At 40.5% G+C, this 22,277-nt stretch overlaps 1 protein-coding gene across 4 annotated transcripts in view; it reads left to right on the forward strand.

Annotated features, from left to right (window-relative positions):
- The window catches only part of LOC120617738 (translation initiation factor IF-2-like), a 16,790-nt gene extending 5,172 nt beyond the window's left edge, over positions 1-11,618 (forward strand). Inside the window, exons 2-4 of one of the 4 annotated variants that reach the window (XM_039881606.1) lie at positions 2,302-2,362; positions 3,131-3,221; positions 9,980-11,618. In XM_039881606.1, coding sequence (XP_039737540.1) covers positions 2,302-2,362; positions 3,131-3,221; positions 9,980-10,023 — 196 coding nt within the window. In that variant the 3' untranslated portion in view covers positions 10,024-11,618. Of the gene's footprint in view, positions 1-41; positions 1,385-2,301; positions 2,363-3,130; positions 5,498-9,979 lie in introns of those variants that run through there. The other 3 variants (XR_005657027.1, XM_039881605.1, XM_039881604.1) reach the window with 3 other exon arrangements.
- Positions 11,619-22,277: the final 10,659 nt, after the last annotated feature.

Consider the following 22,277-nt stretch of genomic DNA (forward strand, 5'->3'; position numbering starts at 1 on the left):
GCTAAAATCCCATTTTGGTCTCTTATTACCTGCCCGAGAAGATGCTTCGAGGAGACCGCTAACTGGAAGAGAGCCGTGTCCGCTACCGGAGATGGTCCTCTCAATCAGGAGGGTCGGCCAGGCTGCAGAGCACCGAGAAGCTGGACCAGCGGAGCCCTCGGCAGCAGTTGGGCTCATCACGGTTCTCACCTGGCTGTTATTGATGCATTAACAAGTTCTCCCATGTTATAGCTGTGAACTCTCAAATGCTTACTAGGGCGGGCGCCGGCCTAAGTCCTTTGATTAAATCACTTGACACGGCAAACTGCAGTACAGATTCTAAAGCTGAGGCTCAATGAAGACAAGTGGTACTTTGAGCTCGCAGTGCTAATCCGTGGTTAGAGCTGCCGTTTGAACCGAGGCCTCCCAGGTGGTCTGGAGGACCATTCGCACACTTTCGCTGACCCTTCACTCAAGGACCATCTGTGTCTCCTCATTACTTGCTCTGTGACCTAGAGGTGCAGTGACTGATGCTGTCGACTAGACCATGCTCTTTCCTTGCCCTCTACTCAATAACAGAGGTGATTTAAAGCGATTCTTTAAACAGCACAAAGAGAATAAGCATGAGCAAATACTCTCCACTGTGAAAAGATCAACATCCAAAGCAAGAAATACAGTTGCTTAAAATCTTTTAAGTAATAAATCATCAGTAATTTGATGTATCCGATGCTCTAAAAAACACTTAAGTCAGTAGATTACTGATTCGCGGAATGAATGAACTCAGCTGCCCTCCTTCAAATTCAAATCGAATCAACAATTCAGCAATGCATCGATTATTTATCCAATTTTATCAGCGTTATAAAATGAGATCATGAGAAGGCAGTCAAGCCTACGTGGTGCCACGCGAATATAAGTTCTGCTTATTTGCTTGACATTTTGACCTTTAAGGTCAAAGGTTAAGAAAATTTGGGTCTCGGGATTATAATTTTTGTCGTCCGGCACTCCCCGTTGCACAAGTTGAAGCTTTCTTCCAGGAACAGTGGAGAAGAAAATGTGTTCAGTGAACCACAGCTTGTTCCCTAGTAGTGTGACTTTTCTAATAGTGTGACTTCTGGGCCAACTAGCCAGGCCCTGGTTCTAACCATTATCAGCCCCTAAGTCACCTTAAAGGGAAGTTTTGCTTTCAAGAGTTGGCATACACCTTGCCAGGAAGTACTGCAGAGAACTTTATTGAATTGGCCTAACGACAGGAGTTCACCTTTTTCTCAGAGGATCACAGAAAATGATTGGAAAGAGAATTCTCCCTGAGTCACTCCAACTGTACTTTTGCTACTTGTAAATGTCCTGACTTATGTCATAACTCTGTATTATTTGCTTTTGTTTTTAACATGGACATTTAACTTAATATATGCTGTACTTGATTTATTTCTTTTCCTTCGACAAATATTCTTTAAGAACCTGTGATATGCCAGGCACTAGACCAGCCACAGATGACATATAAATGAGTAAGACTGTCTACACTCTTGCTCTCATCTTTAGAGTCACGTGGGATGGGAGAGAGGAGAGGGGGAAAAAAAAAAAGAATTATAAGCAATTCTCACTAAAGGGGATAAATGCTCTGATGAGGGAGTGAAAAGGTACCATGCGAACCGGAAGAATAGGTCCTCATCCCAGACTTGCAGAGAGGGCTGGTCGCGGAAGAAGAACCCTAACATTTATAGGAATTTGCTGCATGCGCACGTGTGTGTTAAGAGCGAGTGAGTGTGTTTCTACGTGGGGGTGGCATGGCAGCATGCGATGGGACGATGTTTGGGGACAGGGAGCCTTGCATATAGAGAGGAAGAATGTCCCAGGCAGAGGATTTTAAAGTTTCTCGAAAGTGAAAGAAAAGTAGAAAAGTAAGAAAGAAAGCGAACCCGGAGAGGAGATCAGAGACCAGGCACAAAGAGCCTTGCGAACAGGGGCAAGAGGAGCCTGTGAATGGGAGTAAACTGGGATTTTCCGTAGTCTAGGTAAAATTATGAATTTTACTGACATCACACAGGAGACAGAAATCAATGTATGTTATTACTTAGTCACTTTTTTTCAGTGCATACTAACGGAGCATGTACTATGTGCCAGGCACTGTGCCAGCTGCTGGGGATATGACTGGGATGTGTTTAAAAGATTTATTTAGTTGAAATGTTGCCTGGACACAGGAGCAGCTGTTTTAGGAAGCCGCCATCACACTGCAAGGACTCACCAGAGCTGGGTTTGAATCCTGTGGTGTGGGTGGAGAGAGCTAGCCGGGCCAGTTTCCTTGGACTGTTTTTGTTTCCACAGAAACTTATTTTCCTCCATTCCAGTTGCCACCATCATTATCCAATTCACCACCACTTGCCATGTAAGCAAACTATTTCGGTGTCTGTCAATTTGTCTTCCTGTCTTTATTTTCGTCTTGATTAACATGACTTAGTTTTAAAAATGATTTTATTATGCACAATAGATTTATGGAGGTATATTTGACATACAATATACTATGTGTATTTACAGTGTGCAAGTTGATATATTTTGACATGTATATACCTGTGATACTATTACCACAATCAAAATGATAAATGTATCTATTATAAGTTTTATTATTTTTAAATTATGAAAGCTGTGCAAGCTGTATGTGTATGTGTGTGTATGTATGTGTGTATGCGTATGTGTGTATGTGTGCATGTGTGTATGTGTGTATGTGTGTGTATGTGTATATATGTGTGTATATGCAATAAGATCCCTTGGGGTAATCTTTTAAAATGTGAATCTCGACAACTTTCTTCCTTAAGTTCCTTTAATTGCTTCAATCGCTTTTAGATAAAAATAAAAATCCCCAACTGAAGGCTTGGTCTGGTCCCCACTCACCTTTCCAGGCCTCTCTGTTCTAGCCGGGTGTGACTGCATCTTACAGCACGTTATGTGATGCTTTGCCCCTCCTGCCTCAGAGGCTTTGCCCACAATTTTTCCTCTTATTGTCTCCTGCTCTTTTCGTTCCGCATTTACCCCTGCTTCTGCATATTCTTAAATATGAATATTTTAAATAATTGCTAATCGAGTGCTTACTTTTTGTCAGGTTCTGTGCTTTATATACATAAACCCTGTAATTTGGTATTACTGTTTTTATTTGCAGATGAGAAACTGTAACATCTCCCAAATCCTGCAGCTAGAGAGTGAAGTTGCTAGGTTTAGGGGTCAGCTACTTGCCGAATCCTTCGACCAGGGTAAGTTCCTAGTTCCAGGATCCTGTGTAACAGCCTCCATTTCTCCCTCTTATACGCATCGCACTATTAAATGTCTGCCTCCCCAATCAAACTAGAAGCTGTATGAAGACAGAGACCATGTGTGATCTGCTTTTGTGCCCAGTGCACAGTAAATGCTCGCTACCCACTTCTTGAGTGGATGTGGAATGCATAGTAACCGCCACAACACTATGTATAGTAGCTTAGCAGCAGTAGCTTAGATTCTGGAGTCAGAAAGAAAAGTTCAGATCCAAACTCTGCCAACATACGTATAGCCTAGAGCTGGTATTTAACCTCTGTGCCTCTACTTCTCCACCTATAAAACAGACAACAAAACTCATCCCCTTACAGAATCGCTCTGAGGAATAATGAGATGTTGTCAGGAATAAAAGTTCCCGGCCCAGGATGTGACACATCCCTTTATGTTTGCAACTTTGAATGCAAACTATTCAAGGGCAAGTATCAAACCTTGTAACTACTTTGTATCCTCTACTGTGCCTGGTATACATAGAGTCTCCATAGATAGCCAATAAGTAGTTATGTTGTATACAGTATTTCCATGGGGTTTATGATTTCAGTCTCCTTGCTTTACAAGTCCAGGGTAAAGAGCAGTTTCTTCAGCTGAGTGGGATTGTTGCTGGGCTCTGGGTGGAATGGGGTGTGGCAACATGGATCGGAGTTGAGTCAGCATCTATCTAGGCCAGACAAGGCAAGATACAAAATACTTAGAAGAGCCATAGACTTGTAGACCTCGGGTGTGGTCTCAGCTCACGGAGTTGCTAATTTCCAGTTTTGATTCATTTATTCATCAAACATTTATATAACACATCTGTATAAAACTCCGTATGTGTGGAGTGTTTTTCTAGGTGCTCTAGGGAGTGATTCTTGCACACTGTTGGTGCTGGCCACAGAAAAATCACCCGTGGAATTGTTAAGATTACAGAGTCTTGGGGACTATGTTTTGGAAAAAACTCTTCCTGTGATTTTGGTGCACCATTCTGGGAAAACAGACACACTGAAGGCATTGTCCCTAGTCACAAAGCTGATTGACACATAACTAATAAGGAAGACTTAGCCAAGTCACGTCAGTCTTTTTGTTTGCTGGTTTGTTTTTGGCTCTGGGTAATATGAATTTATTTGCCCATATCATTTATTCTGCAAAATAGAGCCGAAGGCCTTATAGAAAGGGTCAGTGTTGTTTGGTTTATGTCGCTGCTGTTGGGAGTGAGGATGTGCTGGTAGAAAAATATGTGGGCTGATAGACTGTGTCTACATACAAGCCAATATGTAATTAGAAGCATACATGATAACATAAATTCTTTTCAGGTCTAGTGAATTCCCAGCCAAGAAAAGATCAGGTCGAATTGTCTGGAGAGGTATGACTTACCAAGTAAGTTGTTTATTCAGAAGAGTCAGCACTTCACCGATGTGTCAAAGTAAAGTATTGATAAGCGCCTTTCTATCAATTTGCAGAATATGTCCCCCTTATCACCCATCCTACGGACAGTCCTCTGGCTTCCCTGAAGCTGGGAATGGGGGTGAGGCGGGGATGTCGCCACCCACACAAACACAAATTCAGCCTGAACCCTGAATATGAATGCATGGATTTGGGACAGCAGAAAATGTGTTGAGTGCAGAGCAAAGACCCATATAAGTCAGAGCTTTTCTCCTGCTCCGTTCTGGGATGTTGAATAACACGTATCTATTGCCTTTTACACAGGCATTTAATAATTGCTATGTCAGAAACGTTTGGTTCCAATAGTAAACAGAATCAGCAAATACTATTGCATACGTGTTGTGGATGGAAGTGTCTTCCTAAATATTCCAGTGAAAACAAAACAATTTAACTCGAAGTTTACTCAGAGTCCAGTGTTTTACAAGCTATCTCAAAATTCCTGTTATTACTGTCTACTTTTAGTATGAATGGTAATGTGATCTGTCACCCAATGGCCAATTATTTATTTTTTGTGCTTTTTACATTCCTAAGTGTGAGTCTTAGGGAGTTTTGTACTATTCTATGTGGCAGATAGCTGAGTCACAGGACAGACTATGAACACAGGACTTTCTAAGTGACTAAGTTAGCACCTCATCCAAGGTCATGGGCACAGGTTCTGATGACCACCCTACGTTAGCTTTAAATTTGTCTTTTGGTCAAAATTTTTCCACGACTGATCTAAAATATTGTTCCCTGAATAAAACTATGATTAAATATATTAAACTGATGTTGAATTAAAATAGCAAGAAGAAATAGATAACTAAAATTAACAGGATGTGATTAATGTTTTGATTCATAGCCTATTTTTACCCTGTTCTGGAGTCTGAATATCCAGATTTATATTTGCAGAGCTATATAAGAAAAAAATGAGATTGCAATCTTTAGTTTTGAAATTCTCTTCTTTTTTTTTTTTTGAATTCTAAGCCTTATTAGTAGACTGTCATTGATCCACTAGTGAATGCTCTCACAGAGTTATTTCTCCTGCACTAGTCGTTGTTAGCCAATTTAAGAATTCATCACTAATTTAATAGGGTGGGTGTATCATGTTATTGTGCTAATATTGTTTAAAAATTCTCATCTTTTAGAGATACATATTGACATATTGGTTGGTAAAATGATACAGTGTCTTGCTTTCGCTTTAAAACTATTCCAGCCAGACAAAAAAAAGCAAAAAGAAAATGGAGAAATACATTTATAATGAGAATAGCAGAGTGTTGGTAGTTGTTTAAGGTCTGTGATGGATGCATGGGAGTTCAGTATATTCTCCCTTTTCATGCATTTAAAAAAAATGGCCACGATGAAAGGTTTTTTTAAAGGGTTGTCTCAGCGACAGCCTACACTATTTGGCGAAGCTCCTTACTTACATCTAGAATGTAAACTGAGTGAGACGGACCCTTCCCATTCTTTGTTCAGAAGTATAAATTTAGCATCCCTTTACTGAATAAACTATGCTTAGTGTAGTCGCTGCAGCAGCAAGGGGATTTGAAAGGAGCCCATCACCTGGTCACCGTGAGCAAGTCGTATTTCTGAAATTCAGTTTCCTTATCGGAAAACGAGCAAACTAGACTGGATGACCTCAACAATCCTTTTCCAATTCTGTGTGTCTTTGAACCTAGCTTCTTGGGAATAGGAAGCTGCGGTTGAGACCGTGTAAAACAATTAGGCTTTAAATACATATGCACTTGATGACAGGTGACTTTGAACCAGACGCCTGTTCCTTCATATGAGATACTCACTATAGCACTCTTTTCTCTGCCAGCCACCCTTTACTTTCTCTCCTGGTGGTGGTTCCGTTTCAAGAATAATCTGGGTTTTTTAGCCCAATAGTTGAATTCAAGAACCTACTCTAAGTTTTTGTGGTACTTAGGAGAGACTTTGGAAGCGGGTGGCAGTCACGTTTAGGGTAGAAGATGATCTCGTTGTTGGAGAACTAGTTTTCAATATTTATGACGTTCTGGAATACCATATTAATCAAAACTCTTGGTAAGTTAACTCAGCTTAGCTTTTTTATTTTTTTTAATGACAGTGATGCATCCTCACAGTTAATATATTATTTTCCTTAGCTACAGAAAGCAAGTGAGATCTGGAACACACTACCAGAACAAGCCACGTGTCACCTGGTACTCAGGTATTAGGACATTGGAAAGACTTGAAACTTCAGTTTTAACATAATATAAAAGGGCAAAATACCAGGGTGTTCTGAAGAAATAAATTTATAGTAAGTGGAAAATGTTTTTAGCAAAAGCATGCACATTTGTAAGAAAACAAACAACTCGTGGATTATAGTTCCAACCTGACCCCCAAAGTTTGCCACGGATTATCTCTCTTTTATTATTATTCTCATATTGCTCTAGTATGTCAATAATCTTTGGAAACGAACGACATCATTCTATTTACAGCACTCTGTTTTTAGTAGTTTGATCACTGAAAATGTCAAATCCTAGAAAACGTAGCATTCTTACACGAGCTGCACTTTTTTTTTTTTAACAGGAAAAGGGTTAAACATAAGATGGTTGTATATAGTGGGAGTTAAGGGGAGTGAGAGAGAAGAAGAGGATAAAGAGACCATAAATAAAAGGAGAGTTTCATCTGGAAACTAAAAGTGATAATACGCCATGACCTATAAGTATGATGAACTCATTCCTCTACCTCTGAGGTCTGATAAGAACTGTGCCTCCACACACACAAGCACAGAACACGCTTCCGAAGTTAAAAATCCTCCATTGACCTTTCTTTCGCCTCTAATTCATTGCAAATTTCATAATCATCTAGCCCTGTCCTAGGCCTTCTTCCACCTGTCCCTTAAATTCTTGTCATTCCTGAACACACCTTTCTTCTTGTTCCTACCTTGACTTTTGACTCTTAGCAAATAATATTGTGATAATTTGTTTACATATTTGTCTTTCCCATTAGTGTGTGAGCTGAACGTCCCATATAAATGAAATATGACTTGGATCCTCAGGAAAATGATAGGTTATCAGATGATGCTTCTATTGTCCACACATACAAACATTTATTGAATGGTTTCCAAATGTTAGTTGAATTAAGTGATTAATCAATGAATCATCGAGTCCAGTCATAACCCTAAGGATTGAAATCTGGATCCAATCTAACCTCCAGTGTCTTCTGGCTTTGGGGAATTCTGAGGCCACCCCACCCCCGCCCCATAAATGATTTAATCTTTGCATGGCTATCCAAAGAGTTCTTATTTATCTTTTCGGTCCAATAACTTTACTAGGATGTGCCTATTCGGATATTTTCTCTATACATATTTAGATTGCCCTTTCAATATCTACATGCACATCCTTGTTTATTTCAAGAAAGTATTCTCGGCTATCTTTACTCATGTAAGTGTCTGCCTTATTTCACTCAGTATTATGTCTTTGAGATTCATCCATGTTGTAGCATGTGTCAGAATTATTCCTTTTTAAGGCTGAATAATATTCCATTGCCACAATTTGCTTATCCATTCATCTTTTTGTGGATGTTTGGGTTGTTTCAGCCTTTTGGCTATTGTGGATAATTCTGCGGTAAACCATGGTGTATACAGATTGTGTGTTTGTTTTTGTGTTTTATTGTTATTTTCCTTGTTGCTTTGTATGCCTTCCAGGACGTTTAGGATGCTGATTTACACAGCTATGATTATTCTAGAAGTTCCTTGGGAGCTGTATTTTACCATAAATATTCCAGATATTCTTATGAACCAGTAAATTCAGAAAACACTTCTTGCCATTCCTATCAGAGTGTAATCAAGTCAAAATAACATCGGGGATGACCCCTGAGATGAGAAGAAGCACACAGAAATCCGGGTATGGCCGGGAGTGGGGCAAACATCTATGGCAAGAGGAAGGACTGGTGCTTATGAGTAGGTTAGATGCATGAGAACCAAGTGTTCTATTAACCACCATCTGCCAGAGCTGCTGCTGCTCCTACAAGTCTCTGTGCAGGCAGAGAGAGTGTGCTGTAGGTGGGTTACCATGGCCTAATTCCACTTCCGGACTGACTGTACCTATGGAAAATCCCTGTTTGGCTCTGCTTTCAACACTGCCCAGCTGAGCTCAGCATTCCCCCCTTGTATCTGCTGATGCTCAGAGTTTGGACTGGGGAGAAGGCTAACCCAGTCTATGTCAGAGTAACTGTTGGTTCTTGGTTTTAACATCTCGTAATTTAAAAACTCGTAAAGGTTTCCAAGGTTACCAGCTGGTCTAAACTTAACCTCGGGTACCTGTCTTAGATTTGCAGCAAGGGGATAATGTGATCGCCCCGAGGGGTGACCTTGATGACAGAAGCAAACTATAGTCATGGGAACATCTTTGAGGTGGTTGTTAGTGAACTGCTGTCCCCACTCCATAGAGCAATGTAATAGTGACTCAGGTAAAAGCAGTTTGGGATTTTATGGCCCCTGGAGGGATTCTCTGGTGGCTTTCTAAAGGGAAAAACATAAACAAAAACAAAAAACATTTGGCTAGCTACTGGCACATTGGTATTCCTTCAGCAAGTATTCATGGAGCTCCTATTATTATGTTCTAGGTGCAGTAGATAAAGCAGAGGAAAAGATGCAAGATGAGGAAAAGTCCCAGGAGTACCTGAGCTTTCGTTCTGGTGTGGGAAACAGATAATAAAACAAGTGAGCAAATATAAAGATGCTTTCAGATACCAGAGTACAAAGCACCAAGTAGTCCTAATTAAATCTTTAATAGTGATCGATTACATTTATTGCAAGAAGTCTTTAGATGGATAGGTCCAATGGTTTGTTTCAATTACGATTTTTCTACAAAAATATAATTTGTAAACAAATCTTCCCGAAACAGAACTACTTTGATTACTTTGCCAAGTAAGGGCTTCCTCTTTCTTAAAGACTGAGAAGATTTCTGTGTAAAGAGAACTAACAATATCGGCTGGCAAGGCAGTTAAGTGCAAAGTGGCTAGCACGGATTCTAAGGGCCATGATGCTTCAGAAAAGAACTGAGGTTTTCCATGGTCTGGGGGTCTGACAGTTTGGGAGCACCCCCAAACAGGTTTCTGACTTCACCCACAATATCTTAAATCGGCTTATCCACTCGTTCACTTTCTCTGGTGTCTCATCCCTCGGATGGGAGTGGGAGGTGGAGGAGGAGGATGACGTCATCATGTGCTGTTCCCTGTGGGCTGCTTGTATATAAAAAGGGCATGCTGAAATTGTTAGGATGGTGCTGTTGTGTCTAACGGGGATGGCAGTGGATGCTATTTTTTTTTTTTTCCCCAGGAAAATGTAGAAAGGAAGATTCTCCGGATATTGGAGTGCCTTGATTGTCCACACCAACTAGCAAAAACCGTGCGTGATGCTACCAAACGCCTCCAGGAGTGGTACGCTCGTCACTCTGGCTGCATCTGGGCAGGCTAAGGACCTGAGTGTGTCTCATTTTCCTTTGATAGTTCCGCACAAATAACTTCCCTGAAATATTTAAGTTGAAAGAGTGGCCAATTACAGAAAAAGGAATGCTGCCTAAAATGTAGGAAGGGACTCAACTCTGCAGAGTAGAAGCATGGGAGACAAAACTGGTGTATGCCAGAGTCCTTGGTGGGAGTCAAATCATTCACTTAGGTGCAGTGTCCCCATCGAGTGTAAACTATTCATATACAGGTGGTTTTTTCCCCTCTAGGTGATGTGTTAATACAAATGGAATTCCTCTTTTAATCAAGTCCACATCTAAGTTTTTGGAATTTTATTTTTTTTTATATATGTGTCACCTGTAAAAGTTTACTCCCTTTCTAATCATATTGGAGGCAAATAATTTTGCTTATCAAACATTAATTTATTTGAAGAGGCATGAAGAAACAGCTCGAAACTAGAAACGGATACAGATTTTACACAATTAGCAAATGCAGTTGATTTTTATGGCACTCAAATTTATGCCAGATAAAAAAAATTGCATTTTCCTTATGAAAGAATTTACAAATAAGCAAAAAACATACCTATCATTCAGTTAAGTACTGTCTGGTGAGTTTGTCAGTTTATATAATAAACTCCCTAAGGGAAATGCAAAATAACTGCACACAAATTTTCTGTTCCTCCTGGACCGAAGCAATTAGCCTAGACATTTTTTTTGAAAAGAAAGATTGGCTTTTGAACTTTCACCACTCCACAGACTTGTTTATAAAGGCTTTTTTCTTTTTTTCTAATTTTCATTGTGGGGAGCTGGGAAAAAGCTGTTAACAGCAGAGATAATAATTTTAAAATATATATCTTTTAAAAATTGAAAGAGAAAAATCCTTTATATAGGTTCAATACTATTACTTATATTGATAGTCAAAAATCAAGCTTAACATTTGTACTTTGGACATTGCTTTTAAAATACAATTTAAAATAATTTTAAATTGTTCATACGATTTTTTTTTTTCACTTATTTGTGTTGACGGACACCGAACCAATCAAAATGACTTTCGTTTGTGTGGTCGACACAGTAACATTTCTTAGGGTAACGTTTTCATGCACCCCTATTCTTCCTTCAGCACATTGCTTGACGAGGCGGCCATTTTTCTTTTCACACCATTTGTTTTATAATTCCAAGAGACCGTTAACCAAATTGGAGATGTCTCGAGGTAAATAGTCAATTATATTCATGTAAGAGAGAGATCGCCACTGATGCTTACCATAACACAAGTCGGTAATCTATGAAACAGGCCTCGAGGTCTCTAATACCTTTAATTTAAGAGATTTTCTCCTGAAAGAGTTGAAAAAACTTTGAAGAATGGGAATGAGTTTTTATTGGGGGCAAGTCTCTATCATTAAGAAATGCATGAGAAAATATGTTTGGTATACTAGCAAGAGTGTAATGGGTCTGGAAATATCATAATGTTGATAATATTATTGCTTAATACAAATGTCCTGGAAACCCTGTGAATAAGAATTTTAGAGTCTCATATCTCATTGTTAATTTTAACTTGCGTGTTTTGATTATCGGAGAGTTTGAGCATCTTTTCATACATTTGTTAGATATTCAGATTCCTCCTCCTATGACTGGCCTATTCTAATTCTTTGTCATGTTTTCTATTGTGTTTCTTGCCTCTTGCTTGTTGATATACAGAAGTTCTCTGTGTATTTTACATACGAATTCCTTGAGTTTTAGAGGTGGCAGACATTCTTTTAGGCCATCACTTGTCTATTAACTTTGCCTACTATGCCTTTCTTTGAAAAGAAACGCTATTTTGATACGCTGACATCCACGAATTTTCTCCCGGATGCTTTGCGGTTCTTAGGCTTTCCTTACTAACTCCTTCTCCATTTCGAGGTCAAAAAGAGATTCTCCTACACTTTCCTTACCTTTTTTGGTTTTCATTTTCAGATCGCAGTATCTATTACAGTTCACAGTTGTATGCGGTGTGAGGTAGGGATCCAGCTGTGTTTTTCTCCATGTGGTGAGCCAGCTCTCCCAGCATCATTTCCTAAACCATCTTTTCTTCGTCAATTAGAGATGCCACCACTATCATATATGAAGTTCCCATATACATGTCTCTCTGTTTCCAGGTCCCCGTTTTATTCCATTGATCTATTTGTTGATTCTTGAGCCAATATTAAATTATTTTCATTGCTGTGGCTTTGTGGTATGTCTTAATATCTGGTAAGAAAAGCCCTCCATCTTTGCTCTCCTTTTTCAAAATTGCCTTAGCTGCTGTTTTAGCTATTTTTAAAATATTTTTTAGAATTAATTTGTCAAATTCCTCTCAAAGTCATGCTGGAATTTTGACTGAAAATGTGTGATATGTATATGTTATTTTTAGAAGAACCTACAGATTTCTACTGGCAAGCTATTCCACGTGAACACGGTATTCTATTTTTTTCTGGCCTTCTTTTATGTATTTAAATGGGATTTGTAAGACTATTTTTAGGATTCTCGAGTATGGAAATTATTAGAGATGTATTGAAAGACACATTTACAAGAGTGTAGTGAATGTTGGAAACTATCCAATGTCCAATAACAGAAGAATGGTTAAATAAATTGAAAATAGTTTGATGTATGCATTAATAGAAAATGACATCGATCAAAACCATACTTTTAAAGAATCTTTAATGACATGAGAAAATCTTGTTATAATATTACATCATTAGTTGGTGAAATTATAGGGATTTAAATTGTCTTTATATAGATTTGGGTATGTTCCAAATTTTCTGAAGTGAACATGTTGTATTTTTATAATAACTGATTTTTTCTTTTAAAAGTTGTTAGAAGCAAATAAGTTAAGCATTTGCCATCTGACTCTACAGGAGCATTGGGCAAACGGTTTCTGACTCAGCGGATGAGCTCATCAAGCGAGAAACGATAACTCAGATGTAAATTTCCTATCTTGACTCTGCCTGCTCCATCTGCCGGGACTCCTCATGGTTTTTGAGGCCACCTGACTCAGCTAAGCATGAGTAAATGTAATTTCACACATTCGCGTTTTCATGTAGCAAATATTTGATAATCCGCTGCTATACAAAGCACTCTATTAGTGCCAATAAAGATAAAGGGATGAGTGAAATAGCCTCAGCCCCAAAGGGACTTAGCATGGCATATTAAGATGAAGGATTTGCCTGAATTTCTGGCCCGCTCTCTGTGCTAACTCTCAATTCTTCTATGCTCCAATCATCCTAGACTTTTTTTTTTTTTTACCTCTCTCATGCCAGTCCCTCACTTGGAATTACTTTCCCTCTTTACCCACCTATAACAATGCTATTTATTCCTCGCAGATCTGTGGGGACTTTCCTGACCCTCCCACTTCCTTGAATTTCCACCAGCACTTGAAATGTAGCTCAAACTTGGCTCATTCTTTGCGCCATCTTGGTTTTTTTTTTTTCAGTTAATTTTCCAAAAGCGAAGATGGAGGCATAATTGTTGTCTGCATTAAGTATTGCATTTCTGGTCTCAGTGGGCAGGAAAAATAGAAATTTAAGCACCTATTTTTAGAAGAACACAGCCCACAACACTTTGTCCCTTGTGGTGTTGGTCAGCAGACGGGAAGATTGGGGAAGGCTGTCCTGGCATGCTCAGGGCCCACTGGCATTAGACCACCTGTGACTTTAGAAGTTTCTATCTAAGGGATATGTCTGATTTCATTTGGGCTGAAGGAATATTTATAGAGACTTTAGGGAGTTAGCAGAGTGGCTCCGTCAGGAGGTGAACAAAGTGGGCGCCCCTGGGATGGGAAGTCGAAATTGTCTCCACCTTCCTGTACCATGGAAAGTAGTTCAAGCCGTTCGATAACCATTCTTTTCCCAGCCTCTGTGATCCGGGGATGAGTAAGAGAGGAAGGAAGGGTTTGACACCTCCTCCTGTGCGCTATTCCCTTTGTCGAATGGGGTTCCCATAAACCCACCTACCTCGAGGGACCGCGTCTTCATCATGTCAGGGTTCCAAGACTTCCCAGAATGCTTCTCTCCCCGCTCGCACCAGCAACTTACCTGATCCACTCAGGAACCCAGCCAACTTTACCTTTACTATGCCCAACTCAGGCCCCTTGGGACCGTGACAGAGGGCTCAGTACAAAGGTAAGCCAGACATTTGTAGCGATGTGTCACTGGGGAGTATCCTGTATTCGTTTTAATAGGGGCCTTCGTGCCTGGAAGCGTTGTTGCATAGTGCTTCCTTCAATGGAGACGAGGGGGAGTTTTACGCATAGGCCATCGGAATTTTTTTCTTTTGGAAGATGTTTCTCTGTGTTACTGACGACTCTTCAAGATAAACACAGCCAAAACGATCAAAGTTAACGCATGCGTCATACTCCTTATCTCACGTCCTTCGCCATCTCCAGCACTCAGGTCACGCGGTCTTCCTTGCCTCCTTCGGAAGCAGGTGCTGTTATTGCCCCATTTTACAGGTAAAGAAGTGGAGGCCCAGACAGGTTAGGTAACTGGCCCAAGGTTCACGGATAATAAATACTCTTGGCCACTATGTCATGCAAGGAATGTGTCAAAGTCAAGCAAGTTTTTAAAAACTAAATATATGTGTAAATGTATATGTAGCGGTGAGAACACGTAACACGTGATCTTCCTCTTAACAGATTTTTAGTGCACGGCACAGCCTTGCTAACCACAGGCACAGAGTTGCGCAGCAGATCTTTAGAACTTACTCACCTTGTATAATTGAAACTTTACACCTGTGACATCCTGTGTCACTCTCCCTTCAACTCCTGGCAACCACAGTTCCGTTTTTTGCTCCCAGGAGTTTGACTATTTCAGATGCCTCATGTAGTATGGGTACTCTCCTGTGACTGGCTTACTTCATTTAGCATAATGTCCTCAAGGGTAATCCATGCTGTTGCCTATTGCAGCATTTCCTTCCTTTTTTACGGCTGAATAATAGTCCATTGTATGTATATATCACATTTTAAAAATCCACTCATCTGTTGATGGACATTTAAGTTGTTTCCACAGGTTGATTATTGCAAATAGTGATGTAGTAACCATGAGAGTACTAATATCTCTTCAAGATCCTGATTTGGCCAACAGGTCCATGAAAAGATGCTCAACATCACTAATCATCAGAGAAATACAAATCAAAAGCACACTGAAATGTCCCCTCACACCTATCGGGATGGCTATGATCAAACAAAAACACACCTAAAAAACCCCAAAAGACAAGAGTTGGTGAGGCCGTGGAGAAACTGGAACCCTCATGCACCTTTGGCAGGACTGCAAATGGCACAGCCTCTGTGGAAAACAGTATGGATGTTCCCCCCAAAATTAAAAACACGATCCAGCAATGCCACTTCTGGGTATTTGTTCCGGCAAGTTATTTTAAGGTGCGTTTAATTCTATCCAACTCTCTATTGCTTTAACCATCTGGGCAGGGTTCTTTCAGAACTTGTCACCCACCTCCTTTCATGGAAAACAGCACATACAAAGCAGAAGACTCAGAAGGTCTTTCGTCTCCTAGGAAGAACGGATCACGCTGAAGTTAGACGCCGTGTAGAAGACCAGACGAACCTGAAAGTCCCATCTCAGTTTTAGGAGAAATGAATGTTCTGGAAAGACACTGGCTTCTTTCCATAGTCTTATCACCTATGGGTGTGCCTCGGGCCCTTATTTTCATAATTATTTCCTGTTTCTCTTTCCCGCTCACTCACCTGAGCTGAGTCACTCAGATAACTCAGAAACGTGTCTTTATTGCCAAAAAGCACCACTCAGGAGCTAAGCAGTAGTAAGTGCTTAGAACCTGGTTGAGACCCGTGGCCATAATTTTAAAATTGAAACCAGTCGGCACTATCGTGTGTCAGCCTAACTGTTTACAGCTGGCTGGGTGTGGCCGCTAGGTGGATGGACATTTGGTTTTTACCAGATCCGAGTTTTGCCTCCAACTAAAAAAATAAAGAGAGACTGAGGCAGTTGATGGTATATACAAGGAGTGATGATGATGCTAGGCCACGGGGTATAAACCAGGCGAGCCGAGAAGTGAGGACGGTGCTGGACAGCGAAAGCTGTGGCATCAACGAGGTGGATTTCTGGTGAGGCTGAAGGGTCACTGAGGGAAAGGGCTGGAGGTGGTGATTTGAGAACGGGCGCCTGCAGCAAAGATTTCAGAGACGGGAACTCGCTGAAAGACATGGATGATGAGAAGGCCAAGGACCCGGGAGGCCGCGGCACGGGTCGGCCACTATATTTGGCTGTGGAGTCCGCTAGGTCACCGCTGTGCAAAACAAAAACACAGAAAACCAGGGCTTCAAATCTCCAAAGAACAAGGGCGAGTGACTGGAGGTCGATGGATGATTATAAAATGAAGGGGTAGTGGACACTAAAGTCGAATGGCCTGTTCTTTAAAAGAGTTGAGTTTTTGTGGGTGCAGAGAGGGGAATTGGTTTTCATGTGAGGATGAGGAGTAAAGATACTTATATCATCTCTGTCGAATGTGGGCAAAAAATATTCACGTGAGAAGGATCAGGTGCAGCCATGACACACAGGGGGGACTGGGAAGCACGGATCAGGGGACATTCGGAAGTGTTGGAGGATAAAGGGGTTCTGCTCATGACATCTGTGAGTTCCATAGGATGTGGCAGAAAAGTTTGAGTGGTTCAGGAATGATGGAAGATTGGGCTAGTGAGGTGTGGACAGTGTCGTATGGGAGACGAGTTCAGTGACGATGGGTGGTCTGGAGGGTTGGCTTTGGTGGGTGACTATGGTAAATAGGGAGGTGAGGCGCGCTGACACCAGTCCTGGTGGTTCCTTAGGAGAAGGTGGGTAATCTGTTCATTTACAGCCTATTTCTCTGGTTTGGACTCGTGGGTCATTTCTGATGGTAAGGCTTTGGGTGAGGGGACAATATTACCAGGAGTTCTGAACAAATAGTCCCCAGCCCTCCCCCACCTCCTGAAGTTCTTTATGGCACAAGACGTCGCAGTGCGTCACCATCCTGATCACCCTCTGCTGGTTACATTCTATCTTATCAGTGTCATTGTTAGAATGTGTTTCTTAGAACAGAATATGATATTCCGAATGTGGGCTGGGAAGTGCCTTCGGCTTGTTACCTCTCTTGGTTTAGATGCTATTTTTACATTCATCCACTCGTTTGTGCTTCTTGGTTCATGCTGAATAGTTCTGGGACATTTTTTTCCCCCTCAGAAACTGCTAATGTGCCAATTCTCCCTAGAAACCTCTACTTGTAGAATCATATAGTTCTTGAGCGAGATAGGTTCCAGATTTCATTCAATCTAAAACCTTTTGTAGATGGGAAACAGTTTCAATTAGAATAAACGATAAGTGTGATATTCTGGATCACATACTTGGCTGATTTAGAAAAAAAAAACAAACCCATAGGATTAATAAACTCACTTGCAACTAGTCTCAGTTTAGGGGTGTAAATACAAACCTCTTCCTTTTGGACAAGTTTGTGTTATTCTTCAGGGTACAGGGACATTGTCCTGGCAGTGGAGCAATTGACCTTTGCATAGTGAAATTTACCTCCACCCTTGATAGCTCAGGTACATGACCTGGATTCAGGGCAGCTGGTCCAGCCACTTGATGGAAGCTGACTTGGGCATTTTGCTTTGTTTCTGCCACTCTCTTAGCGTTTTTATCTGAAAGTTAACAGTTAGTCCTGGATTTCATGCTAGCTTTTAAAAGTTCTCGCACTCAACAAATCCTTCTTTTTCTATGTAATGTGACTTCTAGTTTATATTTTTATCACATACCCTGTCCCCTACTGTGACCCTACATAATCTGACCTGGTCTATTCAGAAGATTTGGTTAAAGCCTACTGCTCATAACTGCTGCTTGTCTGATCACAAAACCAATGACACATCTCCCTATAGATGTCGCCTGTCTTTGGTAACGTCAAATAAGAAAACATGCTTAAAATGAACTTAACGTAATCGGTACCAACATTAAATGCTAAACATTAAAAATAACATTTTCTAATTATCGTTCAAAATTAAAAAGAGACAATCGATCGTGGTAGGAAAATTTTGACCAAACCATCGGGCTGGTTTAGTGAGCCTGTCTTTTGTTGTTACAAGACAAATGACAACAATGACAATCAATTAAAAGTCATCTCAATTGCTAAGCATCAACTCCTCAAATTAAGCACTGCAGCTATAGGATGATTGGTGTATCCAGGTTTCTTGAAAATAAACCTTGCTTCCTCTCATTGCTAGCTAGAGAAATTCAGACAAAAATCCCCTTTCTAAGAGTTTCTTTGCTACACAAGGATGACAACCCTCTTACCTCACGCTCGTTACCCCTTCCACCCATCCCCGACTCTGAGCTGGGATGGATGGCATAATGGCTAAGTGCGTGAGCTCCGGAATCAGCTGGACCTCGATTAAAACCATTGCCATGCCATACACTGGTTTTACGTTACTTAAATTCTTTGAGCCTCAGTTTTCTCATCTGTAAAAAGGGGATGATGATACTTAAAGCGGGTGTTTTCATATCATGGATTTTGAGAAGAAGGCATTTAGTATATTGCTCTGGTTTTAATAAGAACGTTGGAAGAACTGGCTCAACTCAAAATCCTCGCTCACATTTTCTAGGAATATAACAATAGAAGACAACCCAATGAGGAAGTCAACCTGAAGTCTTTTTCTGAAGGAGAACTCTCACATAGCAGGGCCCCAAATAAATGAAGTGTCTGGTGGAAATCTTCCTTGAGGATGGGCAAGGCTTGTGGAATATCGGTTTCTAATCTGCAGCACTCGCTCGAATTTTAACCCCATTAGGATGGTCCTCTGGCGGGCCAGTTCTCTATTCCCCACAGATTATAGACCTTTAATTCACTAGTTATTAAATCTAAAATGCTTGCCAGTAAGTTTCCTCCTGAACAAATTCCAGTCAGGGTCTCACAGCTAAATAGTTTACAGGACAAGCAGGAGAGAATTAGGCATTGATCTTTTATTACTGACCATCATCTTATTCATCACCTTATGATGAAATCTCTTTTCTAAGCACAAAATCATTTGCAGCTTTTATTAATCTTTCCATGGTCTTTGCCTCTGTGGTCAGGAACCTATTCTGAACTTGGCTGTTTAGCTTTATATTGTCCCCAGAGCCACTGAAGCTGAAAAAGAACCTGCACTTTAGTAGCATCCTAAAAATCTGGGTCAATAGATGTTTAATTCAGTTGGAAGTAAAATGTAACGTGATGTAGGCTGCACCCCACTTTTCAAGAAGCCTTGACATCACCTTTCTCTGAGCAGGGTGCATGTCTCTCCTTCCTAAGGCAATGAGCACACCTGTATACTGATGCCAAGATTTTATTATCAAGAATTACCGTCATGTCTTACTGTAAAAAAAAAGAATGTCTTAGATCATCTTTAGAGAATCCAGTAACATTTGCCTGTGTGGTTATGGAAATGTAGTATATTAAAGGTGGCATTTCAAATCAAAGGGGAATGATGTAGTTAATAAATCGGTTATTATTTAGAAAAAGAAAAAGAGTTTATTTTTATTTCACGGCATGCCATAGAATCAGTTTCAAATTACTTAGAGGATTAATCACGGTGTGCTAAAATAAAACAAAAATTATCATTGTAATTTTTGGGAGAGGAAGTCACAAGCAAGGCGCCAAACCTGGAAGCCACAGCCCTCCCCCGCCAGCACCCCCAGTTATACAGAGTGCTCTCGTGAAATTAAAAGTGTTTTCATGATTAAAGTTACCATAAACAAAATAAAGGATAAGAGACAATCTGGGAGAAAAATATGTACAACAAACATATCAGGCAAAGGCTTAATATTCATAAAACAAAAAGAGCCCCTATAAACATTAATGTCAAAAAAGTCAAAACAATAAGAATTGTGAAACCGCAAAGGAAGAAATACAAATGGCCCATTTACATAAAAAGTTGATAAAGGTTCTGCACCCAATTATAACGTGTAAGACTAATTCCGATGTGTGTATAAATTTATTAAAACTCATCAAACTTACAATAGATAAACTACATGGTAGGTCATTTATGCCTCAATAAAGCTGTTAAAAAATTCCTTTTTAAATACTTTTAAGACAAGTGTTGTAATATTTTTGGTTTAGAACACTTGTCTTAGATAAAAGCAGACATCTTGCCATGGTCTATAGGGTCTTGATTTATTTGGCTTATTTCCCCGAGAATCCTCCTCTGCCGACCTCTGTGCTGTCTTGTGCCCCAGGAACTTCCTACCTGTGACCTTCTGTCTGAGATACCCTTGCTCTCCCAGGCTTTAGCTGGAGAGTTGTTACTAACATTTACAGCTCAGGTTAAATGTCACTTCTTTGGAGAGAGCTTCCTTCACACATCCCTTTGCAGTTTAAATTAGGTCACTGTCATTCTCTCTTCCTGGACTGTTTCTTCAAAGCATCTTTCACAATCTGTAATTTTGCATCTATTTTATGATGATTTGTTTCATATCCATCTTTCCATTTGAATGTAAGCTGTAAGAGGGCAGGGAGCACACCTGTTTTATATATTCATTTTCAGGAGAGATCCTCCAACGCTTAATTGGTTCATATAAAATAAACAACAGGTCCATTCATTTAATTATCCAGGATTACAGATTGCAGTTAGAATAGCTTGAGGGGTTCATCACACATACTGCTAGAAGTAAATAAAATCACTTCATTGAAGTTTTATTATTTTTCTTTTCACCAGTTGGGCCATTGGTAACATGAGTTCAGAGAATTTTTCAGGCTAAAGTTATTGCAGGCAAGCTTGATGGTCTAGAATTCTGGGTTCTCACAGTTGTCCAGATGCTTCTGTATACACTGGCAGAATTGATGCTCAAAGCGCAGACGCTCCCTTAATTGACCACCTACCCGTAGGGAGCCGAACTCTTTCCAAAAGCTCGTTTGAGAGGAATAAGAGTCACGGAAGATTTCTGAAGGAGATGCAATCTTTTTAAAACATCAGGTACCTGCTCACTTGTGCTATTTCGGTCCATCCTAGAATTGCTTTTAGTGACTTGTGCCATCAGTTAATACATAGAACAACGTCACAAGAAATAACGTGCTCCTGCTGAATTTATCGCAGAAAGTCAGTGTTCTGCAGCACCCAGTGCTCTCTTCGTGAGAACCCACTGGGTCTCAGGAGCTCCAGACTTGAATCCTCAGCTATATCCATCGAGTGTCTCCACTTGCGTGCAGGACCAGGGACGCGAGTAGGTGAGATGACGGAGTTCACCGTTTACATCTGTGATCCTATCTTCTTAGAGTGAGTAGGGATGAGTGGCTCCCAACCTTTTAGCAGAGTATTGGTTTTCCTAATAAAAATTACTGGGTACTCCAACACATAAAACGGATGAAAAAGGAGTGTGTGTGGGGTTGCTGGAGGAAACGCTTGAGCTTTTTCTTCCCGTTCGAGTACCTTCGGTCCACCCAATTGGGACTGTTGTGTCCCCCACTGAAAAACAGGCACGCAACTCACTTAATGGAATGTAGATCTTGTAAATGACTCCTTGGAAAGCAACAGGGAGAAATTCCCCTACTAACGTAGGGTTAATTACCGTAGTACGTGAGCTGGACCAGGCGATGCTGGACGAGAATTCACTAACTGTCCATCAATCTTCTCTCCCTCAGGAGGGTGGCTTTTGAAAGCGTCTTTAAAAACCAGGTCGGCAGGGGGAGCCATTTGTTCACGTTTCTGTGTTTCGGATGAGGCCTCTCAAACCCTCCTGCTTTTAAGTAATGAGCATCACTAACATCTGGGCAGCCCTAGGCTCAGAGCAAAGACTTCTGTGAGGGTGGCAGAGAAGGAGCACATAGCCTGACTTTTTGAAGTCTCCTGATTTATCTGAAAAATTAATGCAAAAACTGTATTCTCTTCCATAAACTGTCCACATTTATCTTATTTTATTATTATTTTTTGTTCCTATACCCCCACCCCCTCCCTTTGGAAACCATCAGCTTGTTCTCTATATCTGTGGGTGTGTTTCTGTTTTGTTTATTCATTTTTGTTTTTTGTAGATTCCACATATAAGTGAGATCATACGGTATTTGTCTTTTTCTGTCTGACTTATTTCATTTAGCATAATACCCTCTAGTCCATCCGTGTTGTCGCAAGTAGCAAGATTTCATTCTTTTATTTTTTATGTCTGAGTAATATCCCATTGTGTGTGTGCGTGTGTG

The sequence above is a fragment of the Pteropus medius genome, unplaced genomic scaffold, assembly GCF_902729225.1.
Source record: "Pteropus medius unplaced genomic scaffold, Ma_sr-lr_union100, whole genome shotgun sequence".
Lineage (NCBI taxonomy): Eukaryota > Metazoa > Chordata > Mammalia > Chiroptera > Pteropodidae > Pteropus > Pteropus medius.